The 23,497-nt window shown below is 39.8% G+C and overlaps 3 protein-coding genes across 5 annotated transcripts in view; 2 read left to right on the plus strand and 1 right to left on the minus strand.

Annotated features, from left to right (window-relative positions):
* LOC110057619 (pre-mRNA splicing factor cwf19l2-like) overlaps positions 1–5,399 on the plus strand; it is a 12,095-nt gene extending 6,696 nt beyond the window's left edge. For 2 of the 3 annotated variants that reach the window (XM_020764216.2, XM_020764217.2), the window contains exons 12-19: positions 260–463; positions 1,026–1,166; positions 1,671–1,788; positions 2,084–2,178; positions 3,007–3,123; positions 3,594–3,632; positions 3,761–3,877; positions 4,203–5,399. In XM_020764216.2, coding sequence (XP_020619875.2) covers positions 260–463; positions 1,026–1,166; positions 1,671–1,788; positions 2,084–2,178; positions 3,007–3,123; positions 3,594–3,632; positions 3,761–3,877; positions 4,203–4,532 — 1,161 coding nt within the window. In that variant the 3' untranslated portion in view covers positions 4,533–5,399. The remainder of the gene's footprint in view (positions 1–259; positions 464–1,025; positions 1,167–1,670; positions 1,789–2,083; positions 2,179–3,006; positions 3,124–3,593; positions 3,633–3,760; positions 3,878–4,202) is intronic. The other variant, XR_016202114.1, reaches the window with a different exon arrangement.
* Positions 5,400–5,895: 496 nt separating this feature from the next.
* Positions 5,896–17,709, minus strand: LOC110057579 (electron transfer flavoprotein-ubiquinone oxidoreductase, mitochondrial-like). Its single transcript, XM_020764169.2, has 14 exons — positions 17,567–17,709; positions 17,383–17,487; positions 17,102–17,254; positions 16,608–16,684; positions 14,556–14,637; positions 13,629–13,747; positions 13,096–13,173; positions 12,353–12,499; positions 11,143–11,208; positions 9,626–9,700; positions 9,428–9,478; positions 8,390–8,482; positions 7,630–7,798; positions 5,896–7,095 (listed from the first exon to the last, which is right to left on the minus strand). Exons 1-14 carry the CDS (start codon positions 17,610–17,612, stop codon positions 6,527–6,529), a joined length of 1,830 nt encoding a protein of 609 aa, XP_020619828.1. The 5' UTR covers positions 17,613–17,709; the 3' UTR covers positions 5,896–6,526.
* Positions 17,710–17,754: 45 nt separating this feature from the next.
* Positions 17,755–23,357, plus strand: LOC110057580 (transmembrane protein 184C-like). The gene is made up of 9 exons (XM_020764172.2): positions 17,755–18,222; positions 19,291–19,327; positions 19,574–19,776; positions 20,432–20,506; positions 20,593–20,686; positions 21,121–21,233; positions 21,607–21,637; positions 22,079–22,147; positions 22,499–23,357. The coding sequence occupies exons 1-9, from the start codon at positions 17,945–17,947 to the stop codon at positions 22,817–22,819; spliced, it is 1,221 nt and encodes a 406-aa protein (XP_020619831.1). The 5' UTR covers positions 17,755–17,944; the 3' UTR covers positions 22,820–23,357.
* The last annotated feature ends 140 nt before the right edge of the window (positions 23,358–23,497 follow it).

Genomic DNA, 23,497 nt, shown 5'->3' on the forward strand with positions numbered 1-23,497 from the left:
GTGAACGTTTTAGCTTGATTTTGGTAAAGCCAAAAACACACGTAAACTTAACTCTGATGGTGTGATTCCAGCAGTGTTGGACAAATAACGATGACAAAGATAGCGAGACTTATAGTGAATTATGATGTGAGCAGTTCCAATTTTGGTGCTGATTGCCTTAAAATTTCGCAAAAATTAAAATCCTGTTTAAATATCGGTTTGCCTACTTTAAAAATTTTACAAATAAGACTGATTTGAATGTTTATCGAAAATTCTACAGGAGCTAGCAATCAAGTTGAAATCACAGTTGGAAGAAATGAGGAAAAACAAGGAGCTTCAAGAAGCTGGAATGAAGGGGAGTGGCCCAGCTGAACGCGCCGAGGAGATGGTGGTTTTAACACGGTCTGATGCAAGTGGAAATGTTTGGCCGCTAGAAATGACCGAGCGACAGGAACCGAGAGGAGGACGAAGAAAACGAAAAAAGGTGATAAGATAATACAAACAAACGCACTGCACACACGTTTAGGATGAACAAACGTTCTGCACCCATGCCAGTTTAAGTCGATCTGTCTGTATTGCAGCAAACCTTGCGATCGCTTTCGCTGAAGATAAAGAAAAAAACACTTATCGTGCCAGCTTTATTGCTAGGCATTCCTTTCCTAACGCGGCGGAGCGCAAAGTTTACGGAAGTGCCTGGCAATGGGTCGCGTGCTTAACCTCGTTTTCAGAATCCTCTCTCTTCCTCCCTCGAGAAAGTATTACTTTCTCGAGGCCTTTCGAGGGAGGAAGAGAGAGGACCCTGGGAACGAGATTGTCGCCTGCTGTCATTCGATGACGTCTTGAAGTGAAATTTCGCGCCAGATGAAGTACGCAAAAGGGAGCGCCTGGTTACTAGGTTGCCGTGTTGTTAGCCTTTTGAGAAGAAGAGGTTGTTGTCATAGATGGTTATTAATTACTCCACTTCTTCTCGCTCAAAACACAAAACACAAAACACAAGGAAATTATTATAGTGTCTTCATTGCCTGAGACTGCCGTTGTATTTCCAGGTGGAGACACATGGCAAGGAAGGGACAAGGGAGAGGTATTTTGCAGATGACGACAGATATGACCTGAAGGAAATGGTGAGAAGAGAGAAAATGAGCACTGTGGATGACCATGAGGCAATGATGGCCAAGCTTGCGGCAAAGGTAACTATAGAAACAGGCACGCAGTTATGTGGAAATTACTCTTACCTTGAAATTTAGGAAACTTTGAATTTGTTCACGAAGGCAGAAAAGTTTTAAGGTAGTGTTACCTTGAAATCAAATGAACATAGATGATCAGCTTGGAGAAATTGAAACAGATAAATGAAAAAGTTGAAAACCTGTTATCTCTTATTTTTTAACATTCAGGCCCCAGTTGTTCGAAGGCTGGCTAGAAAACGCTATCCGTAGGATAAATTGCTATCCAGTGGTTAAATGTTTAAAAAACAAACCACGCTATCCGCTGGATGGTGATTTATCCAGTGGATAGCGCCGCTATCCACTGGATAACGGTTATCCACCTTTCGATCAACCCGGGCCTGTACTCATTATTGCAGCATTTTCTAACAGACTTAAAACGATTTCAAGACTGACGCACTGTCAAGCCGTTTCATCCCGTCCAGTGTTTGATTTCTTTAGTTCTTATTTATTTCGTTGTTGTTTTTTAAGGCGGCAAAGACTGGTTACTCAGATGACTTCACGTTAGATGATCGTTTTGTGTCATCCGCTGCAAACAAAATTTCTCCGGCTGATCAGGAACGACGAGCAAAGCAGAGGGCAATCCGAGGTTTGTTATGCCAAACGAAGTTACCGGCGACGATTTGATGATATTAGAAAGAAAACAATAATAGTAATTGATCCAACTGGACAAGCGACCAAAACAATTTAGTTTAAATTGTTCAAAATCTTGCAGTGAATCTTGCAGTGAAAACGTGAGCCATAGACATGTTTTTCTTAGAACGTTTTCAAGAAAACAGACCAGAAAAAATTGACCTGTCTGTTTTAAATGCTTTTTCGGGACATTATGAACTCCTTTGCAGTGGACTGAAAATTAATTTGTATGTGCTCCATTTTTAATGCAGAACACAAGATGTTGGCTGCTCAACTGTCTAAATGCCGCTTCTGTTTCGAGAACCCAGACATCGCCAAACATCTTATTATTGCTATTGGTCTCAAGGTAGGCTAAATTACTCACTGTTTAGCATTTCAGGGCCAATTTCTAAAAACACTGTTCCAAGATCGACTTAAATTTAAAGAACGAAGAAAAACCGAGAAACAGACGAATTTCTCTCGCCGCAAGTACAGAACCAAGAATAAACTGCATTAAAAAGGTGATGCCGCAGAGAACAGAACAAATTTTTACGTTAGATCCGAGGTTAAACGTGGAACACATGCAGTGATGAGAGACAACTCTAACACTGAACATCACCGAACACAAGTACAGAAGCTTAGTTTAGTGCTTTTCCTATGGTAGTATTTCCATCTTTGACCAATTTAGTGCTGTGTGGGTTCCCCAGGGATGTCCCCCCCCCCCATTCCTGAGGGTCGCACAGGGGTATTCTCGTGATGCGTGATTAGCTGATTTTATTTTCCGTAAAACGTGAATTTAGGAAATTATTCTACGTGACCCGTGACCTGAAGGTTTTGCGTGACCCGTGAAGAACCTGAATAGTTAACCGATATTCGTGATTTTACCACTCTATTCTACGTGAACTGATTTTGAGACGCAAGTCCTCCGAATGGTTAGAGTCGTCTATCGAGAGTGACTCAGGTATGCGATTTGCAAAATGGAGCCATGACTTAGCCACTCGCGATTTTGCTTTCTTCAAACACTGTTTCTAGTGTAAGAACAGGTTATTAAAAAGGGTGTCTTACTTGCTTATTTTCGTGTCGGGAAAACGAAATTTTTATATCCTCGATCCTCTATTTTTTCCGTTTCCCCTCCCCCCTCCCTGTACGACCCTCTTTCCTTATACTTTCTAAAACCAGCTGTATATTTTTCTAGGTGTATTTAGCTGTGCCACTTCACGTGTCTCTCACTGATGGACACTGCCTCATTATCCCAATGCAGCACTGTTCAGCTTCAACTATGTTGGACGAGGATGTGTGCAGTGAAATACAGGTTGGTGTGAAGTGACGCTACTAAAACGAGTGTTTTGATAAATTAAACTCGATCTTAACTGTGGCCCTTTAGTGTGTCGCCATGTGTGAACAGTCTCAAGATATTCTAGATTCCATTTCGTAACATCCTTTCCCCACTCATTTTCACACGGCTGGTTTTTATTATATTTCTGCCCCTGTCATTTTAACAGCTGTTTTCTTTTTCCCCTCGCGTGAATGCTTTTTCTTTATATGAATGCACGAGTGTGAAGGTGAAAACATCGTACCCAAAACATTAAAACGATCTTTTGAGAATATTTTTAACGCAAAACAATCTTTCTTTCTCCCTGTCGTCTTCCGTTCAATGTCTAACGGAAATTTTTGTTGCAAATTGAATTTAATTATACCACCTGTACTGAAAGGCTCCGATAGATGAGATTTAATCAATTTGCCGCTATTGAATCACTTAACACTTTTGATATCTTCACGCAGATTTACAAGAAAGGTCTCACCAAGATGTTTGAAGAAATGGTAAGTTTGAAACTGCTTTCTAACTTTTTTCCGATTTATAATTTATTTATTCTCATCAGCTGGTCGTTAGACTTTGTTTTGGTATTGTAAGGAGAAAGTTGATTTAGATCATTTGTTGTTTTGAACAGGAGGAGGACGTCGTTTTCCTGGAAACATGTAAACAGTTACGGAAACAGCATCATATGATTATCGAATGTGTCCCTCTGCCCAAAGACACAGGAGACATGGCGCCTGTTTATTTCAAGGTGGGTCGAATAATGTAAAACACTCGGTAAACCAATTACGACGCTGTCTAGCTAAGCGCGGGAAAACTGACGCACATTGCACAAGTCAATATTGGTTTGGCTCTGAATGGTCGAAAGACATGGTCATGTTTTGATTGATTAACGCACCTTGCATGGTTTTTTTGACATATTAACAAAGTTGAATTCTAAGAGTAACATCCCGAAAGTAGCGATATTTAGCGGTATTAAGACAATTCCGTAGTGACCCTTAAAATGTAATGGCACTCGTAAGTGAATGAAACAAGGCTTTTTTAAAAAAATTCCTATTTGTTTTTCTTGCGAGCAGAAAGCCATTCTTGAATCCGAAACTGAATGGGCACAGAACAAGAAGCTGATAGATACCAGAAAGAAAGGCTTGCGAGCTGCAGTTCCCAAGGGACTTCCTTACTTTAGTGTCGAGTTTGGATTGGACGGCGGATTTGCTCACGTGATTGAGGAAGAAGAACTGTTTCCACATTATTTTGGCAAAGAAATTCTCGGCGGAATGTTGGACCTTGAGCCAAATAGATGGAGAAAACCGCGCCGGGAAAACTTTGAAGAACACAAGAGAAAAGTGCTGCGGTTTGCGGATTGGTGGAAACCTTTTGACTGGACTCAAAGGATAGAGAGGAAATGAGAACCATGAACTGATGAGGACAGAAAGGGACTGAAAGAACAGAGAGAAAATCACAACAATAGAAATGAGGTACCAAGGATATGGAGGAAACGAATGGATAGATAGGAAATGAGAATGGCGAGAAAAGTAAAGGACAGGATGGAAACGGCAGTGATGAAGGCGAGCACACAAGGTTTATCTGATGGAACAGAGACGAAGTGAAAAATGAAGATGACTGGAATACGATTAACTGACAATGTAATGAACAATTCATAACATTATTATATCTCTCAGTTAGTACGCGCGCTGTGATTGGTCAATTTAGCGGGCCGTATTCTACTTTATTATATTTCACAAATTCACGAATTCCCAATTCACGAATTTGATTGGCGAAAATCAGATTGAAAGCGGTTTAGATTTTCCCATCTAGACCGGCAATGTTTTAAGGTATTAAGTTGCAAACTAAAATGCTAAAATATTGACTTTTTTTCTTCCAACAGTGTTTATTTATGGAAGTGCCAAAAAGCCTGATGAGAAAAAAAACAAGTAAAGAGAACAAGCAAACTTTGGCAGATTTTACTTCAGCTCATCGCCGTTCGCAAGCAAAATGTCAGCTAGTACAAACCACGTACATTAAACGAATTAATTTCTTGTTTGCCATATGATAAACATCTTATTAACCGAGCTTAGTCGGTCTGTATGGGAGGATCTTGAGCTCGGTCAGGATTCTCCCATACAGACCTCCTGCTCGGTTAATATAAAGAGCTAAGTACTGCCCGCTGAAATTTAAAACTGTTTTAGTTGCCAAAATGTTCCGTGATTTATCGCTGTGTTCTTAACTTTTATAGCAAGTAAAAGAATAAAACTTTCTTTGACTAACTTCTAAAATTGTGTATCAAAACCTGCTTAAGACTACGAGTCACTTAACAACGATTTCAAATTGACTCGTTTTGCTTTTAAGGAGCGTCAGAAATTTGAAGCCATTCCGCGCGATCAGAGAAATCGTTCCCGAACCCAGCAGACACACAGTTGAGATATAATAAATATCTTACTAACCTCGTCTTCTCGGTCCGTACTGTAAGTTATGGATCCTCGGTTTTTTCCCTTCGATTTATGCGCGAAGCGCTTGGGCCATAAATCGATAGGGGAAACAGTCGGTCCGTAACTTACAGTACGGCCCTCGAACTCGGCTAGTAAGAGGTATAGAGAGAGGAATGAAAAGGATAGCGGGGAAGTCAAGGCACTGCTGAGAGGAAGTGATAAGTTGCCTGCTTGAGATGGCAGTCTTTCTTCGAACTTTCAACAAGAAACATTTAATTTTCTAGTAAAAGCCATGAACTATTCTGAAAATATTTTAGTGTACATTACCAGTGCATCACATGTCTATTAGAAAGCGGTTAAAACCGTTATTAATTTAATTCCACAATTAAAACTTAAGGAAAAACATTTGCCATTTCCTTTTTGACAAAATTTTTTTCTTAGCGCTTCCCCGAAAATTCGAAAACTTACACTTTCAAAAAATTCCACAATTAAAAGCTAACCTCGTTCTAAACTAAGTGACGCCCAGACATTTTCTTAGCGATGCCATGAGGTGGTTCTTAGTATGTCTTATTTCCTCAGAAGATGGTGGAAGACACGCGGTAACAAACACGACGAGTCCTTCGCGCGATTCGCGCGCTTCGTTAGCGATATTCATCCATAATACATACTCGGCATTTTTCGTGTAAGAAGGAAGCGTCAACTTAAGAGATATTCTGTTTGGCATAGTCGCAAAGTTTCTTTTCGATGTGGGAATCAAACGCTATTTAAAAACAAGCAACTTAAGAACGACGCGAGCCCAGTCAAACGTTATTTGCTATCTCGAGCTCCATTGGTTGTTTTCTCGGCCAGTTTCCTTTCGCTTGTTGTAGAAAGCTGCAACACTCCGGCAATAATTTCAGGATGTGAGCTTTCTAAAACCAAAGCAACGGTAAAATGTTCGAAGAGAAGCGAAACAGCTCTCCATCTGTCCACCATCACATTCCATTGTAAGCCGGTCCCCCTCCCCCCTCCGGGACAACCCAGTTAATATTCTGACTCGGGTCCTTAATGTCACAAGTCTTGCAATGAACACAGTTCTGTGCATTGATCTGCAACCTCATACCATCGCCATCCTCCTTGGGAACATACTCGTACACCCCCGCGGGGCAAAACCTCTGCTCGGGGCCGTCATAAATCGCGAGGTTCCTATTGACCGGTACGGAGTCATCCCGGAGAGTCAAATGTGCCGGTTGATCCCCCTCGTGATTTGTACCGCTCAGGGCGACGGAAGACAACAAATCAAAGCTTACTTCCCCGTCGGGTTTAGGATACTCAATCGGCTGACATTCTTTGGCGGGCTTCAAGTGCTCCGCGTCAGATTTGCTGTTTTTCAAAGTCCATGGCTCCTTGCCGCGGAAGATGTAGTAGAAAATGCCCGTGTACAGCATGGTGCCATAAAGACCCAAGGGGCTGTGAAATGAGGGCCTTATATTGCGCACGCTTTGAATCTCTTTCCATACCCAGCTCTCTCGCAGCCGTGACTCGTAGGATTCCAGAAAAAGACCTAAAACAGAAGAGTTCAAGTTTACGAGCCACACCCTTTTCAAAGGTTCTTACAAGCTGTAACACATCTTAACTTTGATAACAATGAAATTCAGTAAAATTCTGACCATCACAACCAAAGTCAGAATCAAGATTGATTTAATTCCACTTCGTCGTGTACGACAACATCACACGGAGCACACAACAGTTGAAGGATTGAACTTATGACTTTTGGGGAACAATCTGAACACATTTACAAAGTTACTTTAAAGCGAGTTTCTTGTTGTCCTCTTTCAAATCCAAACACACGTCTACCAAAAACCACGATTTCCTTACAGAATCCACAAAAAAGATAATTTCCATGCAGATATTTTGCTCCCTATTCGCGTTTTGTTTGGGTATTTACTTTCACCGAGCCATGTACCAAAGGCAACATGAGTTCAATTAACGCGCAGTATGAGTATGAGTACGAGCCATGATCCCTTCTGAATCTAAAGAACAATCTCGTTAAGTGAAATTAAGGGAATCGCTTAAAAACAGCCATCAAATCGCTTACCTTCAGTAGCAGAGGAGAAATTCTCGTCAGTAATGGCTTCAAACGCGCATTCAGCAGCTAGCATCCCAGACTTCATTGCAGTATGAGTCCCCTTGATTTTTGGAACGTTCATGAATCCGGGACTACAGCCGGCAAGAAGGCCACCAGGGAACGCCAGTTTGGGAATACACTAATCAAACAAAAAACAGGAAGCTAGATTTTAGCCTGTGAACAGGCTCCCGGCGAGGGGGCGGAGGAAATGGCGAGCTAAACGGCGAGCGAAACGAGACGAGCGTACCCAGGTCATGTTTTCCTCCCCAGACCGGACTTTTTCCTCTCCGATAGCTCCGCTCGCCTGTGTTTTGTACGTCCTATAACCCTTTAATCAGGAGCCTTTTCACAAGCTAGCTAGATTTAAGTACTGGAACAAGCAGTGCTGGATTGCTTAGATTCTTGTCGTGTCTGAGTAATTTTCTGTAGGTCATGAAGCTATTTTGTGTTACAAGTACAAAAACACAGTTTCGTCTTTGAAAAGACACGTATTAACGTGTATCTTCAGTTTTGTTTCTATTTGGTAGTGAAGAGCAACTCATTTTTGCAGCAACCATTTCACCAACAAATCTATTAATGCACTGTATACTTGAATACCTGAACCGAATGAACCGACTAGGAGATTATAATTACACCCCGCTGGATGAAGGGCACCTTTAGTGCGTTCCACAATGGTGACATAAATGACCCAATCAAAAGGGGCTAGGGATGCCTGCAAAATTGTTCCTACCTGAAAGCCACCCTCATTAAGTGCCCTTGCACCATAAGCTATACGTTTGCCTCCTTCAAATGTAGGTTTCACTGACGGGTGATGCTTGAAACGCTGAATCATAAACACACATAAATATCAACAGAATGAGCAATGTTATTCCATGGCTGTATCATCTTTACCCATCCCAGTTCCTTGAGTCACACGATATAAATTAGCCCCAAACTACAACTCTATAGTTCTATTATGGCGCAATCTCACACAACAAAAATATTATCTTTCAAACGCACCTAAAACAAGTCTGTTTTTTTTTGGTGGGGGGGGGGGGGGGGGGGAGGGAGGAACCCGCAGGATTTCAGTTTTTAACTTCTGTGCAATTCTGAATAGCGTGATTACTTTTGTTCGACTTTGAAAAGTTAATTGTGCCTCGACCAATCGGGTGGTATACAAATTCACAAAGATAGATACTGTAAGGGTTTGGGGTGTTTACTTCTCACCTCTGATTGACTCCCGGAGATTGACTTTCCTTAGTGATACAAAATAACTCTACAAATAATTCTAACACTTTCTAATTTGTACTGTAACTGAAACCTTGTTGACCCACATGGGCTCTTTGAGGCATAACTAAATAAGCTTATCAATAAACTATAAAGTAATAATCTTTCAGGGGCTCAATCCACATAGGAAAAAAGATGGTGGCTGTACATTTTACCACAATACCATGCGAACCTTACACAGCCTGCAAAGTACAAGGGAAGGCATATTTTGTTGCAATATTTGTCCCTGTCCTGACGACATTGTGTATGCCAGGTTGAAGATTTTAGAACTTTTCTATACATTTTTATGAACGTTGTTAAAGTTTCGTGGGCTAAGAATAAATGGGTAAATGTACCAGTTGGCATCTTTTTTCTTACGGAGGATTCACAAACCTCCCCAGTGTGAAGATCCATCCTAAGCATTGTTTCCTACCAATAGTCTTTTGTATTTGAACAATGCTTACAAGACATCTAAATCTAAAAGACCTTTGTGAATCTGGCCCCACAACTATAAACAGTTTACCTGGAATTCTTTGAAAGGGTACAAATACGGATTGCTGTAGTCTAATCCAATCTAAAATGAAAGACATGTTATACATCATACCAAGAATTTACTGCAAGATACAGGTGAAACAAAACAAGCATTACACCTTCAGAAACCTTACTAATAGTGATTCAATGTGTTGACTGAAGAAGGATTCAACACCCATCAAGCACTCACCACAAAGCCAACGGCAACTAAAGGAGAATCTTCATTGAGGTGGTACAGAAATGAGCCCCCATATGTATCCTTATCCTGTAGAACAAGGGAATTCAAATTCAGTTAAGGTGATTCCTCACATTTGCATCGCGCATCTTTACTGTGCATAATTTATGGCGTCATTAGCACGTGTTCGTGCACGCAAACATTGAAAACCTTGCGGATTTGCCTGAATATTGAGCTCTGTCAGTTGAAAAATGGCTCTAGCTCACCAACGAGCATGGGGACCCCACCTTTTTTTCCAGTCATTGTAATCAACTAATCATAAGCTTTGCATGAGAAAAGACTGATCTAATTTCTATTGCTGAAAATTGAATAAATAAGGAAAATAGCAGATACACTGTGGTCTTTTCTATTTTACAGTTTGACAACCATGTCAAGAAATTTGGTTCAAACTTTTAATCAAGGTTTAGCTTTCTGTCTGAATCAAACTTAAAATGTTTATTTGTGTCTGACGCAATGTATTGACTGTAGTCTAATTCATGTTCTCATGAGTCTGGGCTCACAAAGATTTCACAATTACTAGAATGCGTTCTTATAATAAGCATTAAATAATCCCAAGATGGGGCATTTTCAATACCTCACTGCTCTTTAATGAGCATGGGCACCCCCCTTTTCTATTTGAAAGTTGAAGTTCTCATATGATAAATATTCAGTGGACAAAGTTTGAACAAAAATCTATTGTCACTTTTATTTCAGAGGAATTACCTTAAATAACACTTTCTAAGTGAACTCCAAACTCACCCCGGAAATAAAAAGTAATGCAACATATGGTTAACCTTCGGAAGAGAGTTTGGCTTGGGGGGCATACAGATGAGTGACATTTCATGAGGCTAACACAAGGTCATGACCATGATAATATCAACTGTTAGCAACCAGTTCGGAAGAAGTACAATATAAAGTTGAGGTAGTTTCACTCTGCCTCCGGCTAAATATCCCATACTACTGAAGGGTATCCCAGTTTCTGTACATAGTATTATGCAACAAGAAGTATTTCAACCCCTCCCCTCACCCCTGTGGATGGAATGCTAGTCAATCATAAATTGAGATGTTACCCCTAGTTTAAATTTGCTCAGCCCTGTCAAAATATTCAGTAGTAGTAGGCAGGAAAACACATGTAGTAGGCAGTAAGTGTCAGATGTCATGTGCATCCATTATTACTCAGGATCAGTGAACTCCAGTGTGAATTAACTAACAGATAATTTACTATACGCAGGAGAATTGCCAACTGCCATCACATTTTGACGGGGCTGTTTTCTGGGTAGAGAGAGGCACTATGACAATAAGGTGTCTTTCCTAAGAACACATCATAATGACCAAAGTCATGGCTTGCATGCAGACCAGTCAATCTAGACTATGGCGCTCTCCAGAGCCTGGCAGATGGCAGCACTGAATTCTTCAATGCAGCATATTTCTTTCCCATCCGACTGTCGACCCAAGAGCATATTTTTTTTAATTTAAAAATTTACCAAACCTACCAAAGGCCAGCCAACAGTGTGCTCCACCCGTCCTGGATGATGTTTCTCTGGTGCTACTTCCCAAAGCTACAGCAACAAAATATGTTGTAGAATGCTATTATACTGATCCGTATATAAGCCTGCTCAAGTTATTTGATAACATTAAAACCATCTATTTGGATACCTGTTCAAATGAACGAGTTCAGATGACGAGTCCTCATTCTATTCACTCCTGACCCGACTATTTATTTTTAAATTGGACAGTAAGAAGTCCTGACAAATGTCTTGACACATCCCAACAAGGTCAGCTAACTGATCTGACAAATGAACAGAAAAACTTCTGATGATTTGCAAAGGCTCCCGTATTTTGACCAGGCAATGTCTTTTGGAATTCCTACTTAAGGACGTTTGTGCTAATTCTTTCTGTGTATCCTTACTGCGCATGCAAATTCGCATGCCACGTCATACATCAAGTGCACACTAAGTAATAAAATGAACAATGATAGGGCAGATGGCCATTGCTATAGCTTTGCCTGGATTTAACGATCTTGGACGTTCCATGACCCCTATGTTTCTTTTGATGGATCATTTTCTCTACCAATTTTCTACGTTTAGTGAAAAGATGAAAATCTATCAATTAAAAGTTTGAATTTTTTACAAAATGTACGATCGAACTCCGTTCTTTTTAGCTCTTTGTTTATCTGTGTAGCAGTTCAAATGCCTCTTGAAGGGTTAAGTTTTGTGAAAAAGTCGACAACATTTGGAATTATTTACCCAACAGACCCAGATCATTTGCCTCTGTTGACTCACCTTCAATATTTATAAAAATAAATCTCTGTAGACCATGCTAAATAACGTGCGCCAATTTTTTAAAATCATGGTAATTTTCCACATGCTTCATCTCTGAAATGAAGTTGGTGACCCCCCATTTTTTTTTTTTCTTTTTTGCATTTCTGACTGCAGTAAAAATTTTAAAAAAATCTATTCACTGAAAAATTTTTGCACGAACGTCTTTAAACCCTTGCCATTAGAACTGCTTACAATAGGAACCTGTTGTCTGCTTCTTATTGCACATGAAGGTAATGGTAAAAAATCAAAGGCAAACAGTTTGGATGCAGTAAATTTGCATTTGGAGGTCTCCTTGCCCTATTAAAATTGTTGACATGGCATATACATCCTTTTTTTTATTTTTGCAAATGAAATAAATGATGATGAAATAAATGAGGGTTACCTCTTTGAGTCCAATTGCATATGTTTGTGGATCACAGTTTTCTCGCAGGTTGAATTTCTTGTACAGGTTCTTAGCAAGATGGCCGTGGCATCCTTCACCAAATATAGTCACTTTAGCATGGAGTTCCATGCCTCGCTCAAATGTGGGCTATGAAAGAAGCATAAGTTTATTAACCCAAATTTTCAAACAGAAACTGTTTTGATGGCTTTTTAGATTAAAAGCATATTACGGTAAAGCAGCCAGTGTCATCATCTAGTTTTCTTTTTCAAGAGGTAATATGAGGTCCAAACAAACTTAAGGCCTAAGGCTTTGTTCAACTGGATATCGATCGCGATGTCTCATGCTGCACATGTTGTATACGCATTTGTTCCAAATATATGTATCACGGGTTTCAATAAAGGCTAGGCACTGGGCAAATTGACCAGCTGTGAGGATGATTTTGCTCACCTGGTTTGACCATCTAGAGGAATGTTTTTCATGTAGAAAAGTTCAGTTCAAAAACTTTTGCCTGCTTCTTAAACCTAGTTACCCTCCTGCTGAAAACTGTTAATCAATTCCCTGTGTAGTCTTCATAAATATAATCCTTCATTTTAATTAATAGATACAGTATTGCATGCAGGTTTACACTGCCCTATGGAAACACAAGAAAACCACATTGACATAAGGCCTCTTACAAAATGGCCAAACAGCCAATAAGAAAGTGTTATGGAAATAACAAATGACAAAGCAAAATAGTTCACCACCTTTGGGGAACCGTCTTTGTGGATTCCAACATCATTTGTGGCAATACCTTTTATACTGCCATCTTCATGGTAAAGGACCTAAAAAAGCAGAGAATTTTTTAAAATAAAGCTCAGGTATAAATTCTTAACTGTACTAATTTGTCATGACATTTTGACTTAATAGAAAGGAACATGAACCAGATAAGGGAATGCCGGCAATAGAACAGGAATGAAGTCCATTCAGTGCCATAACCAATTGGATCAATATTTATTCTAAGTGGTAAATTCAGGGCTTGACAAAAGTGTCATTCAGTCATCCAGGACAACTCTAAGAGATTAAATTCCTGCCAGGCAAGAAAATTTTCATTCTCACTTGCCCAATGGGCAACAACCATTATGTCATCAGCAAACTAAATTAAGAAAAAAAGTAACTGAAGACTTGCCCAGGGTAAGGAAAATTTGAGAGCTGCTTGTCTGAAAGGCTACCTAGAATTCAATTTTTTGGAGCCCTAGGTAAATTATAACAATTATTTATCAGACACTAATTCACTTACTTCACTAGCTGCATATCCAGGATAGATTTCCACTCCTAAAGCTTCCGCCTGCTCACCCAACCAACGAACAAAGTTACCAAGCCGTACAATGTAGTTGCCATGGTTGTACATAGGTAATCCTGTTGAAACAGAAGCACAACAATAAGGCCTTGTTTGCTTATTGCGGAAGGGGAGGGGGTGACGTGTTTATTTCCCACCCCTATCTGAATTTCAAACCTTCTCAGATCAGGTTGCTCAGGTAAAAACATCACTGTCAATATTACAACAAATGTCAACAAGTTAATCATCATTTTATAATCAGCTTCCATGTTGCTTCCATCAGCTTCTGATTGTATCACATGCAGGATTTTACCCCAAGGTTATCCCAATAAAATGCTGTATAATTTTCCCATTCCTCAAACAACAAACTTTTAAATAGAAAAATTAACAAATCGAATGTGGTTTAGCGTGGCCTGTACTCTTATTGACAATGATACGTGTCTTCACAGTGATCAAAATGCTGTGGACTCACGAGACACACATGGACTCACATGACAGGCATCGTTGTTGATAAGAGTACAGACCACACTAAACCACATTCCATTTATCAATTTTGCCGCAACATCAATGCTTTCAGAGCGCGAGCTGAAAAACATATCGTGTGACACATTAACGTGAGCAGCGTTGTCCCGACTCTTATCGAGAACTGCAAATTAGCTAATCAGATCACGAGATTAGTAGCAATTGTGGTAAAAAAAAGGCCTTTACATTTGTTCCAACAGTCTCAGCAAGGTCAACTCAAACAAACTCTTTTGCTTCTACACTCCTCCCCTCCCCTCCCCCCCCCCCCCCCCCCACCTAATTTCTAAAATTCCACTCTAAGGCAATTGGACATAACACATTTTATTGGGAAGGCCAAGCTGTTTCCAAACACTTATCACATTGTACCTGGCAGTATGGGGACAGGAATTCTTCCCTTCTCTGTTAGTATTGCAAATTTGTCCTCCTTTACAGGTGTATCAAGTGGTGCCTAACAAAAAAAAATAGCAGTGTAAGTGAAAGAGTAAAAACATTCATTTACAATGCAAATTTCACTGTTCGAAGATTAAAATAAGCACAATTAACATTTACTGTGAAACTCAGAGAACTGTAATCAATCCAAATATATATGGAATGTTATTGTTATTACCTTGCAGAGATTGAAACATTGTGCCTTTTTGTCTCCAAATTTTATTACAAAATCCTTTCCTGAGAAATTGCTCATTACTGTTATATTTGTGTACATAGCAAGGAGAAAGCCTAAGTAAACCGCACACAGCAACAGTAATTTGGTTTATGGTTTTGAGGTCCTCAACTTGATCAGGGCTCAGAATAATTTTCGGACCGTGGCTGGTCATGTTGACCAGCCAAAGTAATTTTAGCTCGGTCATGTCTTGTTTCTGACCGGTCAAGATATTTTAAAAAAATTTATATAATGTTGGCCTAATTAAACCCACAAATATAATTTGTTTGTTCCAGTCGTTGCTAGACCGTTTAAAATTGGCCTACTACAAAGAAAAGCTTAAAACTTAACCAAAGACAGCCTTGGCAGGGCTCAGCAGCTCTATGAAGTGGCACACTCTCAGTGGAATTCTTGCCACCTGCCAAAGATAAAGTATTGAATGGATGCATATTTGATGAAACTTTGAATTTTTCGTTCGGTATATTGAATTCCATGAGCTGTTGTTTTGATGTTCTACAAAGTATTTATGTCCGTCAAAACGTAAATGAAACCAAACATGAATCAGCAGATCCTAATTTTGGACTTCAGAAATAACTGGGTGAACAAATATAGCCGAAGAAGAAGTTTCTGTTTGCTCGATTCTTACCCGTGCAAACACACAACACTGAAATCATCGCGTCGCTACGAATACAGCTACAGTTACACAACAAGAGTTGAGAAGTTTCTTAATGATGTGACTAAAATTAAGTTCTAAAGTGTAAGCCATAAAAAATGTAAACTCTGTTGTAGTCATATTAGAGAGAGTATCATTCGAAAGATTTTACCAACCAACGAGTTGAGAGTGTCTCAAATTTCATTTGTGAACAAAATAACTTTACAGATACAGATACTGATGTAAAGGCCTTCAGCATTTTTGTTGGTACATAATAATTTTCATCTGTTATGTAACAGTAACTTATCAGTTGGTTCTAAATTAGATACTGGGTTCGTGCTCAATGTTACATTTACAGCTTGATGGAAACAAAGCAGACTGCAAAATGCGTGTTTTGATGTCCCAGACTTCCGTTGTGTCTAAGTTGGAAACAACTTGACAATCAAGCGAAAAGTTTTGTTTTAGTGTCTTGTTCGTCGATTTTTGTGCGGTGAAAGTGAAAGAAACGACAAATATCTTGACATCTGTAGAGCAATACCTTTGAAATATATGCCAACAAAGAGAGGAAGGCAAATCTAAAGCGTCACAAAAAGCTGAATCTAATCGGATTCTTTGTCATATGGAAAACCTCTGCTGTTCGAAAGGCTGAATAGTTTTGAATTCTGAATTGGAAACGGCTGCCATCCTTAAAGATGAAAATATATTTCCAAAGGATAGCAGCAGTTGTTCGAATGGCTGAATATTTTTCTGAACGGATAACCCCAGCCATTTGAATTGCATTCCTATCGATCTTGAATGCATGACAAACAGCAAGCAATGGATTTTTAGCCATTCCAACAGATACGCGTTGGTGTATGTTTTCGTGTGAGAGGCCATAATAGAAAACAGAATAACAATCTAAGATTTACAGTTGAAGATTTGATTGTTTATTCAAGAATGAACAACGTGACCATCTCAACATGACATGACTGGCAAGTTAAGTTTTTGGCCGGACATTGTCCGTTGACTAGCCATTATTTTGAGCCCTGTTGATTGTGATTGGTCAGTACACAATGACCTGTCAGAATCAAATCACATGTTTTCTACATATAACTTTAACTGTACATAATTCAGGTATTTCCCTTACCCCTTTGTCCTTCCAGTCAGGGATAAGCTCATTAAGAGCTCGTGGTTCAAGACAAGCTCCAGAGAGAATGTGTCCACCTAAAACAAGTTGAACAGGCATAGCTTTTACGGTGATTGAATAATTGTGATGAAACTCAGAGAACTTTCTTCAACACTTGTGAAGAAATTGCCCAATTATATGACTCAGTAACTTTTCCAAGACTGGGAAATAAACAGTATAATCACTGTGAGGCGAAAATGCATGTTAACTTGAATTAATTCAGAAGAGGTGGATAGGGGGCGTGCGTTGTCACGCAATCACATTTATGTTATGTCATCACCTTGGCCAAAAAAAAAACGTTCTGTTTGTGGCGACTCTTAAGAAGCAAAACTGAAAAATTACAAGTTCAAGTTATCTAAGACAGGAAATTAAATTTACAAACGAACATAAAGTTAGTTAACAAACGGGACGTGTTCGATGGATCGACAAGAAAAAGTAAGAGGAAATTCTCTCACCGATTTCCGAAGCTTTCTCTACGAGACAAACTCTAATTTCTTTCCCATTTTCTTCTGCCAATTGTTTCAGTCTGATTGCTGCAGATAAACCAGCTGGACCTCCACCAACTATAACAACATCGGCTTCGTCTGAAAATCTTTCCATTTCCACATCTTCAAAATAAAAAAAATCTGAAACTTAGCGGCAAAAGTTAGTGTCCAAACTTCCTGTCAGACTCAAATTCAATATATCTACTGGAAAATAATCTTTGAATTATGAGATATTATACTTCAGCTTATACCTTTCCATCTCGGATCAGTTTCTCGAGGTACAATCGTGTAATGAGTAGTGATTTTCGGCACGGATTCACTTGAATACAGGCGATTATATAAGAGAGGACGCAGGGCTGAAAAAATAAAACAAGTGGCAAGGTAAAGATAGTGACCGATAGCAACATATAGAAGTTGAAATTAACAAGTGCACACCTCTCTGCCCACTTCTGCCAAGACTCAAGAGTCGATTTTTCCACATATGTGCTGGAAAACTTGCGACAACCTCAGAGATGAAAGAACTACATAGAATTTGTAGATACAAATACTACACGACTACACGCAACACTCCAAAGGTCAAACTTTCGCGCGTAGTCTTGCTTGGTATACCGCTGATTGACGGATCTCCCACGAATGGAAAACGAAAGGTCACGAACAATCTCACGAACTTGATCGAACACAACACAAACACGGAAAGAACAAAACAAGGTTCTCTCAGAGGTGTAGGAAGATAAATCGCTGATAAATGGTACTCTGTTTTGATTCTAAACCCGGGATCTAGGAAAAAGGCTGGAAAAACGGTGTACACAGGCGATGAATAACTTCGTGTGCTGTTCTTGCTGCGCATATTCGCGTGTTAGAAACTTTCGTAGCTGGTTACGACCGGTGGTGTTTTCTTTGTACTTTTTGATTCTCTGTGTTGCACTTCCACTTACTGTTTGGGAACTGCATAAAAACAGAGCTCAGACTCACGTGCAAGCATGGTTCACAGCAGGATGTTTTGTTTTCCTGACAATTCCTATTTCCCTGTGGGGAATTCTCCAACATTTAGTGAATTACACAAAACCTGAGTTACAGAGGCGGATTGTAAGGTATTCATAAAAATTTAAATCAAATAAGCGTAATTCTTTTATTCATAATTTATTTTATTATAAATCATGGCAAGGCAGTCTTGAGGTAAATCTGAGCATTCTGATTGGTTCTTTCTTGGCCCGGATTTTGCATTATGGACCATTTCTATGGAAACAGGTGTAAGCTATGCATTTTTTGTTTTTGAAAAGCAAGAAAATTTAATAAACAACCATGGCCTGAGTGCCATGTAATAAACTACTTACTAACCTAAGCTTGCTTGAGCTGTATTGGCCCTCAGTCGGACCTTTGCCACTTTGTACCGACCTTGCCGCGCTCAGCCCATACTGCCACAACCTCAGGCCAATATTCCCTAGTATGGCCCTCGTACTCGGTTATTAAGAAGTTAATTTTTACTTAGGCTTTTAGTGAAGAACATAAAAGCATATAGTCATAAAGTGTTTTACAGAGGACATATAAAACCAAAACGGATGACCTATGATTCACAGCAAAAGTAAAAAGCAGTGAACTGATCAGTGCTCAAAGGAATGCACATAATCCATGCAAAGCATGGGGAACACAACTGAACAAAGTGCGATTAATTTTACCTTGGCATGTGGTTGGTTGCTAGTTTCTGAAACCAATCAGAGAGTGCATTATGACATTTAATTAGTAGAGTAAAATCAGTAACTGTTACTACAGTTATCGGCAGTTTGATATTCAAACAAGGTGAAAGGGCCAATTGTGCTTTGTATTGACCTGTTCGCCTCTTTTGCATGCCTTTTTAAACAAAAGAATATTTGACCGCAGATTCAACTGTAATAACAACTATTTTAAAAGCAATTATTGTGTACTACATTCAACACTCAGTTGAAAACCACTCATTCAAATAATTAGGGAACAGTGTACATGTATTTTGGTTGGCCAAGTAATCTTCTGCACTGGCTTGTCTGTTCTTTCTACTAGCTCTTATGGAAGCAAGCTATTTTAGCTAACTGAATTAAGTGAGTTAGTTTGGCTGACCAAAGTGCTTATTATCTTAGGTTAAGTACAATGTTATATGTTTTTATTTTTCATTGTTTTGTTTTCAGAATTCTTTGGATGGTACCAATTTATGCAACAGATAGTGTACGTATTAGCTCTTTGCCTTTTGCAGTAAACATGTTTTTACCTATGGACCGAGGAAATACCAACAATACATTTTTTTTTTTATATTGAATGGCATTGGTAAAAGGTCATTTCCATAAATACTATACTGTGGGCCTACCAGGGTGAGTTGTAATAAGCAATGTGGCCTAAAAATTCATGAAAGCAGCACACTTATATTTGACAATTGCACCTATCAGTTCCTTATTTTACCTTTCCTCTTTCTAGTGGCTTGCTCTTCGTTTTCCCAAGGCTGCTATATACTTGGATTCTCTACGAGAGTGCTACGAGGCTTATGTGATTTATAATTTTATGACATTTTTGCTGGCTTACCTCACGGTTGAATATGACTTTGAAGTGGTTTTGTCTGGCAAACATCAAGTACAACATTTCTTTCCTTGTTGTTCCTTGCCGCCATGGAGGATGGGCAAGTATGGATTGTTTTGTTTGTTTGTTTTTTTTTTAATTCAGTTAGTATCTCTCACAGAGCTCCTGGGCAGATACCAGTAATATTATAAAGTGGAAACCCATTAATACGCTCACCAGCAGGTCATGAAAATTTGGTCATGTTAATGGAGTGGCCATATTAATGGTGTGGGGTCAAACCTCACCACTGGTCTTAATTGAATGACGTTTTAGCAGATATATCAAATTTTCACTTCTAAACAACTGTTCTTTAATAAGCATCTGGAATGCAGATATAATTTTTACAAAGTTGAAACTTGAATCAATCTATGAAATGCTAACACTGGAAAAATGAACATAACTGGCTCAAGTGGCCGTATAAACAGGGTAAATTTATAGAGGATTATACAGGTTGGGATTTCAGAATGTGGCATTGTAGTGAAGACCTATTACTTTTGGAATTAGCAATCAAGGTGTTAAGATCATCCTCACGACCCAGGGACAGATAGTCAGGACAGGTGGTGTTAATGAAATTTTCACCCATTTCACTTCCTCTCCACCTGACTATTTGCCTCTGAGTCTCAGAGAATGCTTGTAGACATGTACGCCAATTCATTGTCACATGTATGTCTATGAAATTTGGAACAATCGTCAAATTGAATATTTCTTATTTCTCCCAAGAACTATAATCGACAGGTGTAAACAAGGCGTGTTGTCTTATACAGTTGTCAGGATCATAACCACTTTCATTGCTTTGTAAGTACTGTTCACATCATTCCAGAGTGCAGCTGTTGATAATGTGTACTTTTTCAGTAACATTTTCCTGTTTCTTGATTTCGTAGCTGCACAGAACTAGCTGGGAAATATGATGAAGGAAATTTGAGCTTCAAAACAGCATGGACTTATATAGTGGTGATAAATAACTGCTCACAAGTGGTACGTTAGTGCATTTTTAAAACTTGTTTGCTGTGGCAATGTGGAGGCGTGGTGGTCTCGTGGTTAGTGCGCTCGACTCCAGATCAAGCAGTCCAGGTTCGAGCTCTGGCCTGGGACATTGTGTTGTGTTCTTGGGCAATACACTTTACTCTGTGTCACGGTGCCTCTCTTCACCCAGGTGTACAACTGGGTCCCAGCAAATTTAATGCTGGGGGTAACCCTGCGATGGACTAGCTTCCCATCTAGGGGGGAGTAGAAATATTCCTAGTCCCTTCATGCTACAGAAACCAGGATAAGCTCCAACCTGATGAGCCACTTGGCTCGTATGCAGACTTTACCTTTACATCTGCGTTTCGATGGCAATGAGTCTAGTCATGAAGGGTTCACCTGGGGCTGTTGTGCTAATTAATGTAATTATAACTCCTTTTTTTCAGTGGGCATTGTATTGCTTGGTTTTGTTTTACAAGGCTGCTTATGATGAACTTAAACCCTTAAACCCCTTCGGAAAGTTTCTGTGCATTAAACTTGTTGTGTTTGCATCATTCTGGTGAGTAATTGCATTTCTCTTCATTCCAAAATACAAACAGAAGTATGTAAATATTTAGCCCCTTTTATTTTATTCATGCACACTTTCAAGCACCCCTTCATTTTCCTGATCATGAACAGACCTTAATAAGCCCCCGTTTTATTGAACCCTTTTCCCTACTAGAGCCCCTAACTTTTAAGCCCTCCTCCATGTTAAGACCCTCACATTTAGTGTTCACTCTCTCTCCCATTAATCCCTTCTCTCAGGTATGTACCATCTCTTTTTATCCCTGCACCCTAGTAGACTGACTCTTCCACCCTGAGAACAACAGATAGTCTAAGTATAAAACTATTGTCTCATTGGTATTAACTGCTGTTATCGTTTTCTTTGTTAGGCAGGGAGTCTTGATAGCTGTCCTTGTAAAGGTAAGTTGCATTTTCATTTTCTAGTAATGATGCCAAATTTTAATGTCAAAACACTTAAACATATAAAAATAAATTGAAACAACGGAAGTTAAGCATCTCAGAGCTTGGTTTACTGAAATACAGTTGATTGATGGACAAGCTCACCAACCACTGAAAAGAAACCACAAAAGACCTGAGCATTGTGTAGCATCTAAAACCACAGCATCGTAGCTTGTTCTAGTCATTGGGAAAGGTGGAAGAAGTGATATGAGATATAAGAGAAGAAACAGGGAGAGAGCTTGGTCTGCTGCACTCCTCTCTTATCGTTTCTTGATTCGCGCCATTTCTTGCTTCACTCCCTAACCATCCAAATACCTAGAACAGGCTAACTGCCTCGCAAAGAGCAGCGTCATTCAAAATTGTAACTGGAGGGAAGATATTTTTTATACCTGTCTTCTGTAGGTTGGAGTTATATCAGAGAAACATACTTGGGTGTTTTACACTGTGGAGGATGTTGCCAATGGCATTCAGGTTAGTGTAGGTTTGCCGTAACTACACCAGCATCCAAATTTCTCGAGTTTCCCTTAATTGAAATTTTTTACCCTTCTCTATAAAACTGAGCGCGATTAATTTTTGAAGGGGGTGGGGGTGAGGGAGGTGTGATACTTCATCCGGATGAAGGTTGTAAAACCTAACCAATGAGGTAATGGCCTGGATTGATAAGTGTGCTAGATCCGTCTCGTGGACAGAAGCATTGTTGAAATTTTCCTTATATAGTTTTGATCAGTTAGAAATGATTAAACAGGTATCATTTTTTATCCCACCAACTTTGCATTGAACATTTCGGTTTTGAGAAATAGCGCATTTTTATTGATTTAACAGAATTTCCTGGTGTGCATTGAGATGTTCATCTTTGCCATCGCTCACTACTACGTGTTCTCACACAAGCCGTACGTGGATCCCTCTTCACCCCCTCCTCCTTGTTGTGCGTCATTTGTCTCCATGTGGGACGTGTCAGACGTGCGTGACGATATCGTGCAGCACGTGCAGAGCGTGGGACATACCGTGAGAGGGACAGTCGTGCGAAACAAACGTGATACAGCCACACCAATGGGAAAGACAAAGAAGACTGAGGCAACTCCTCTGCTGACAAGAGATACCACAGGAGATTCCTCGTCCGATGACGAGCCAGTCATTCCGTAAAGTCACTCGTCTTGCACACAATTGAATTTCAAGGGTTTGTCGTCATAGTGGAAGAGTTCAGTCAAGTAGACACGAGACTAGTCTGCGTAGCAGGCGTAACACGGGGGAGAGAAGGAGGGAGAGCGAGAGCGGGGAGCGAGGGAGACGGTGTAGGAGAGAGGGAAAAAGGCCTGCCTTCCTTCCCCTTCTTCGCCTCTTTTTGCTTCCCTACCCCTTCCCCGTTTACGCCTGCAATGCAGGCTAAGACGAGACAAGTTTCAGAAAAAGTCACGGATAGCACGTGTCTCTAGCTTGCTGAGGTGCCCCGGATAATAGATCTGTCGTTTGTACATATTTCTTAGTGTTCTCCCTGACCAAAGAAAATTTGCCAGAGAAACAAAACTGTGAACTACAAAGAGATTCAATACACACAACTGGACTGGAAAGACGAAGCCTTTATAAATATGGACAGATGTACTACCTTGTACGGAGAGGATTAAGTTAAGTTAAGTTAATAAAGACAAAACACTGAGTCTTAAAATCAGAGTAAACCACTTAAGCTAGCGTCCTACTGTGATCTTATTTACGAGGTTCTAGCCGTGGAAATGAGCGAAAAGGAGGGTGAAATCAAATGAGAAAACGTGACATGAAGAAGAGGGACCGCGCGTTCCGCCTCATGGGATCGGCCACAACACTGAA

The sequence above is a fragment of the Orbicella faveolata genome, unplaced genomic scaffold, assembly GCF_042242905.1.
Source record: "Orbicella faveolata isolate gen_17 unplaced genomic scaffold, um_ofav_v1 contig_35, whole genome shotgun sequence".
NCBI classification, from domain to species: Eukaryota; Metazoa; Cnidaria; class Anthozoa; order Scleractinia; family Merulinidae; genus Orbicella; species Orbicella faveolata.

Coding starts and splice junctions, on each gene's coding strand:
- LOC110057579 (XM_020764169.2), bottom strand. CDS start 17,612: ATGTGGAAAAATCGACTCTTGAGTCTTGGCAGAAGTGGGCAGAGAG. Junction 11,209..12,352: donor ATGCAATTGGACTCAAAGAG/GTAACCCTCATT, acceptor TTGTTGCTGTAG/CTTTGGGAAGTAGCACCAGA. Junction 7,096..7,629: donor TTTCTCCTCTGCTACTGAAG/GTAAGCGATTTG, acceptor CTTCTGTTTTAG/GTCTTTTTCTGGAATCCTAC.
- LOC110057580 (XM_020764172.2), top strand. CDS start 17,945: ATGAATAACTTCGTGTGCTGTTCTTGCTGCGCATATTCGCGTGTTAGA. Junction 19,328..19,573: donor CAATTTATGCAACAGATAGT/GTACGTATTAGC, acceptor TCCTCTTTCTAG/TGGCTTGCTCTTCGTTTTCC. Junction 20,687..21,120: donor TAAATAACTGCTCACAAGTG/GTACGTTAGTGC, acceptor CCTTTTTTTCAG/TGGGCATTGTATTGCTTGGT.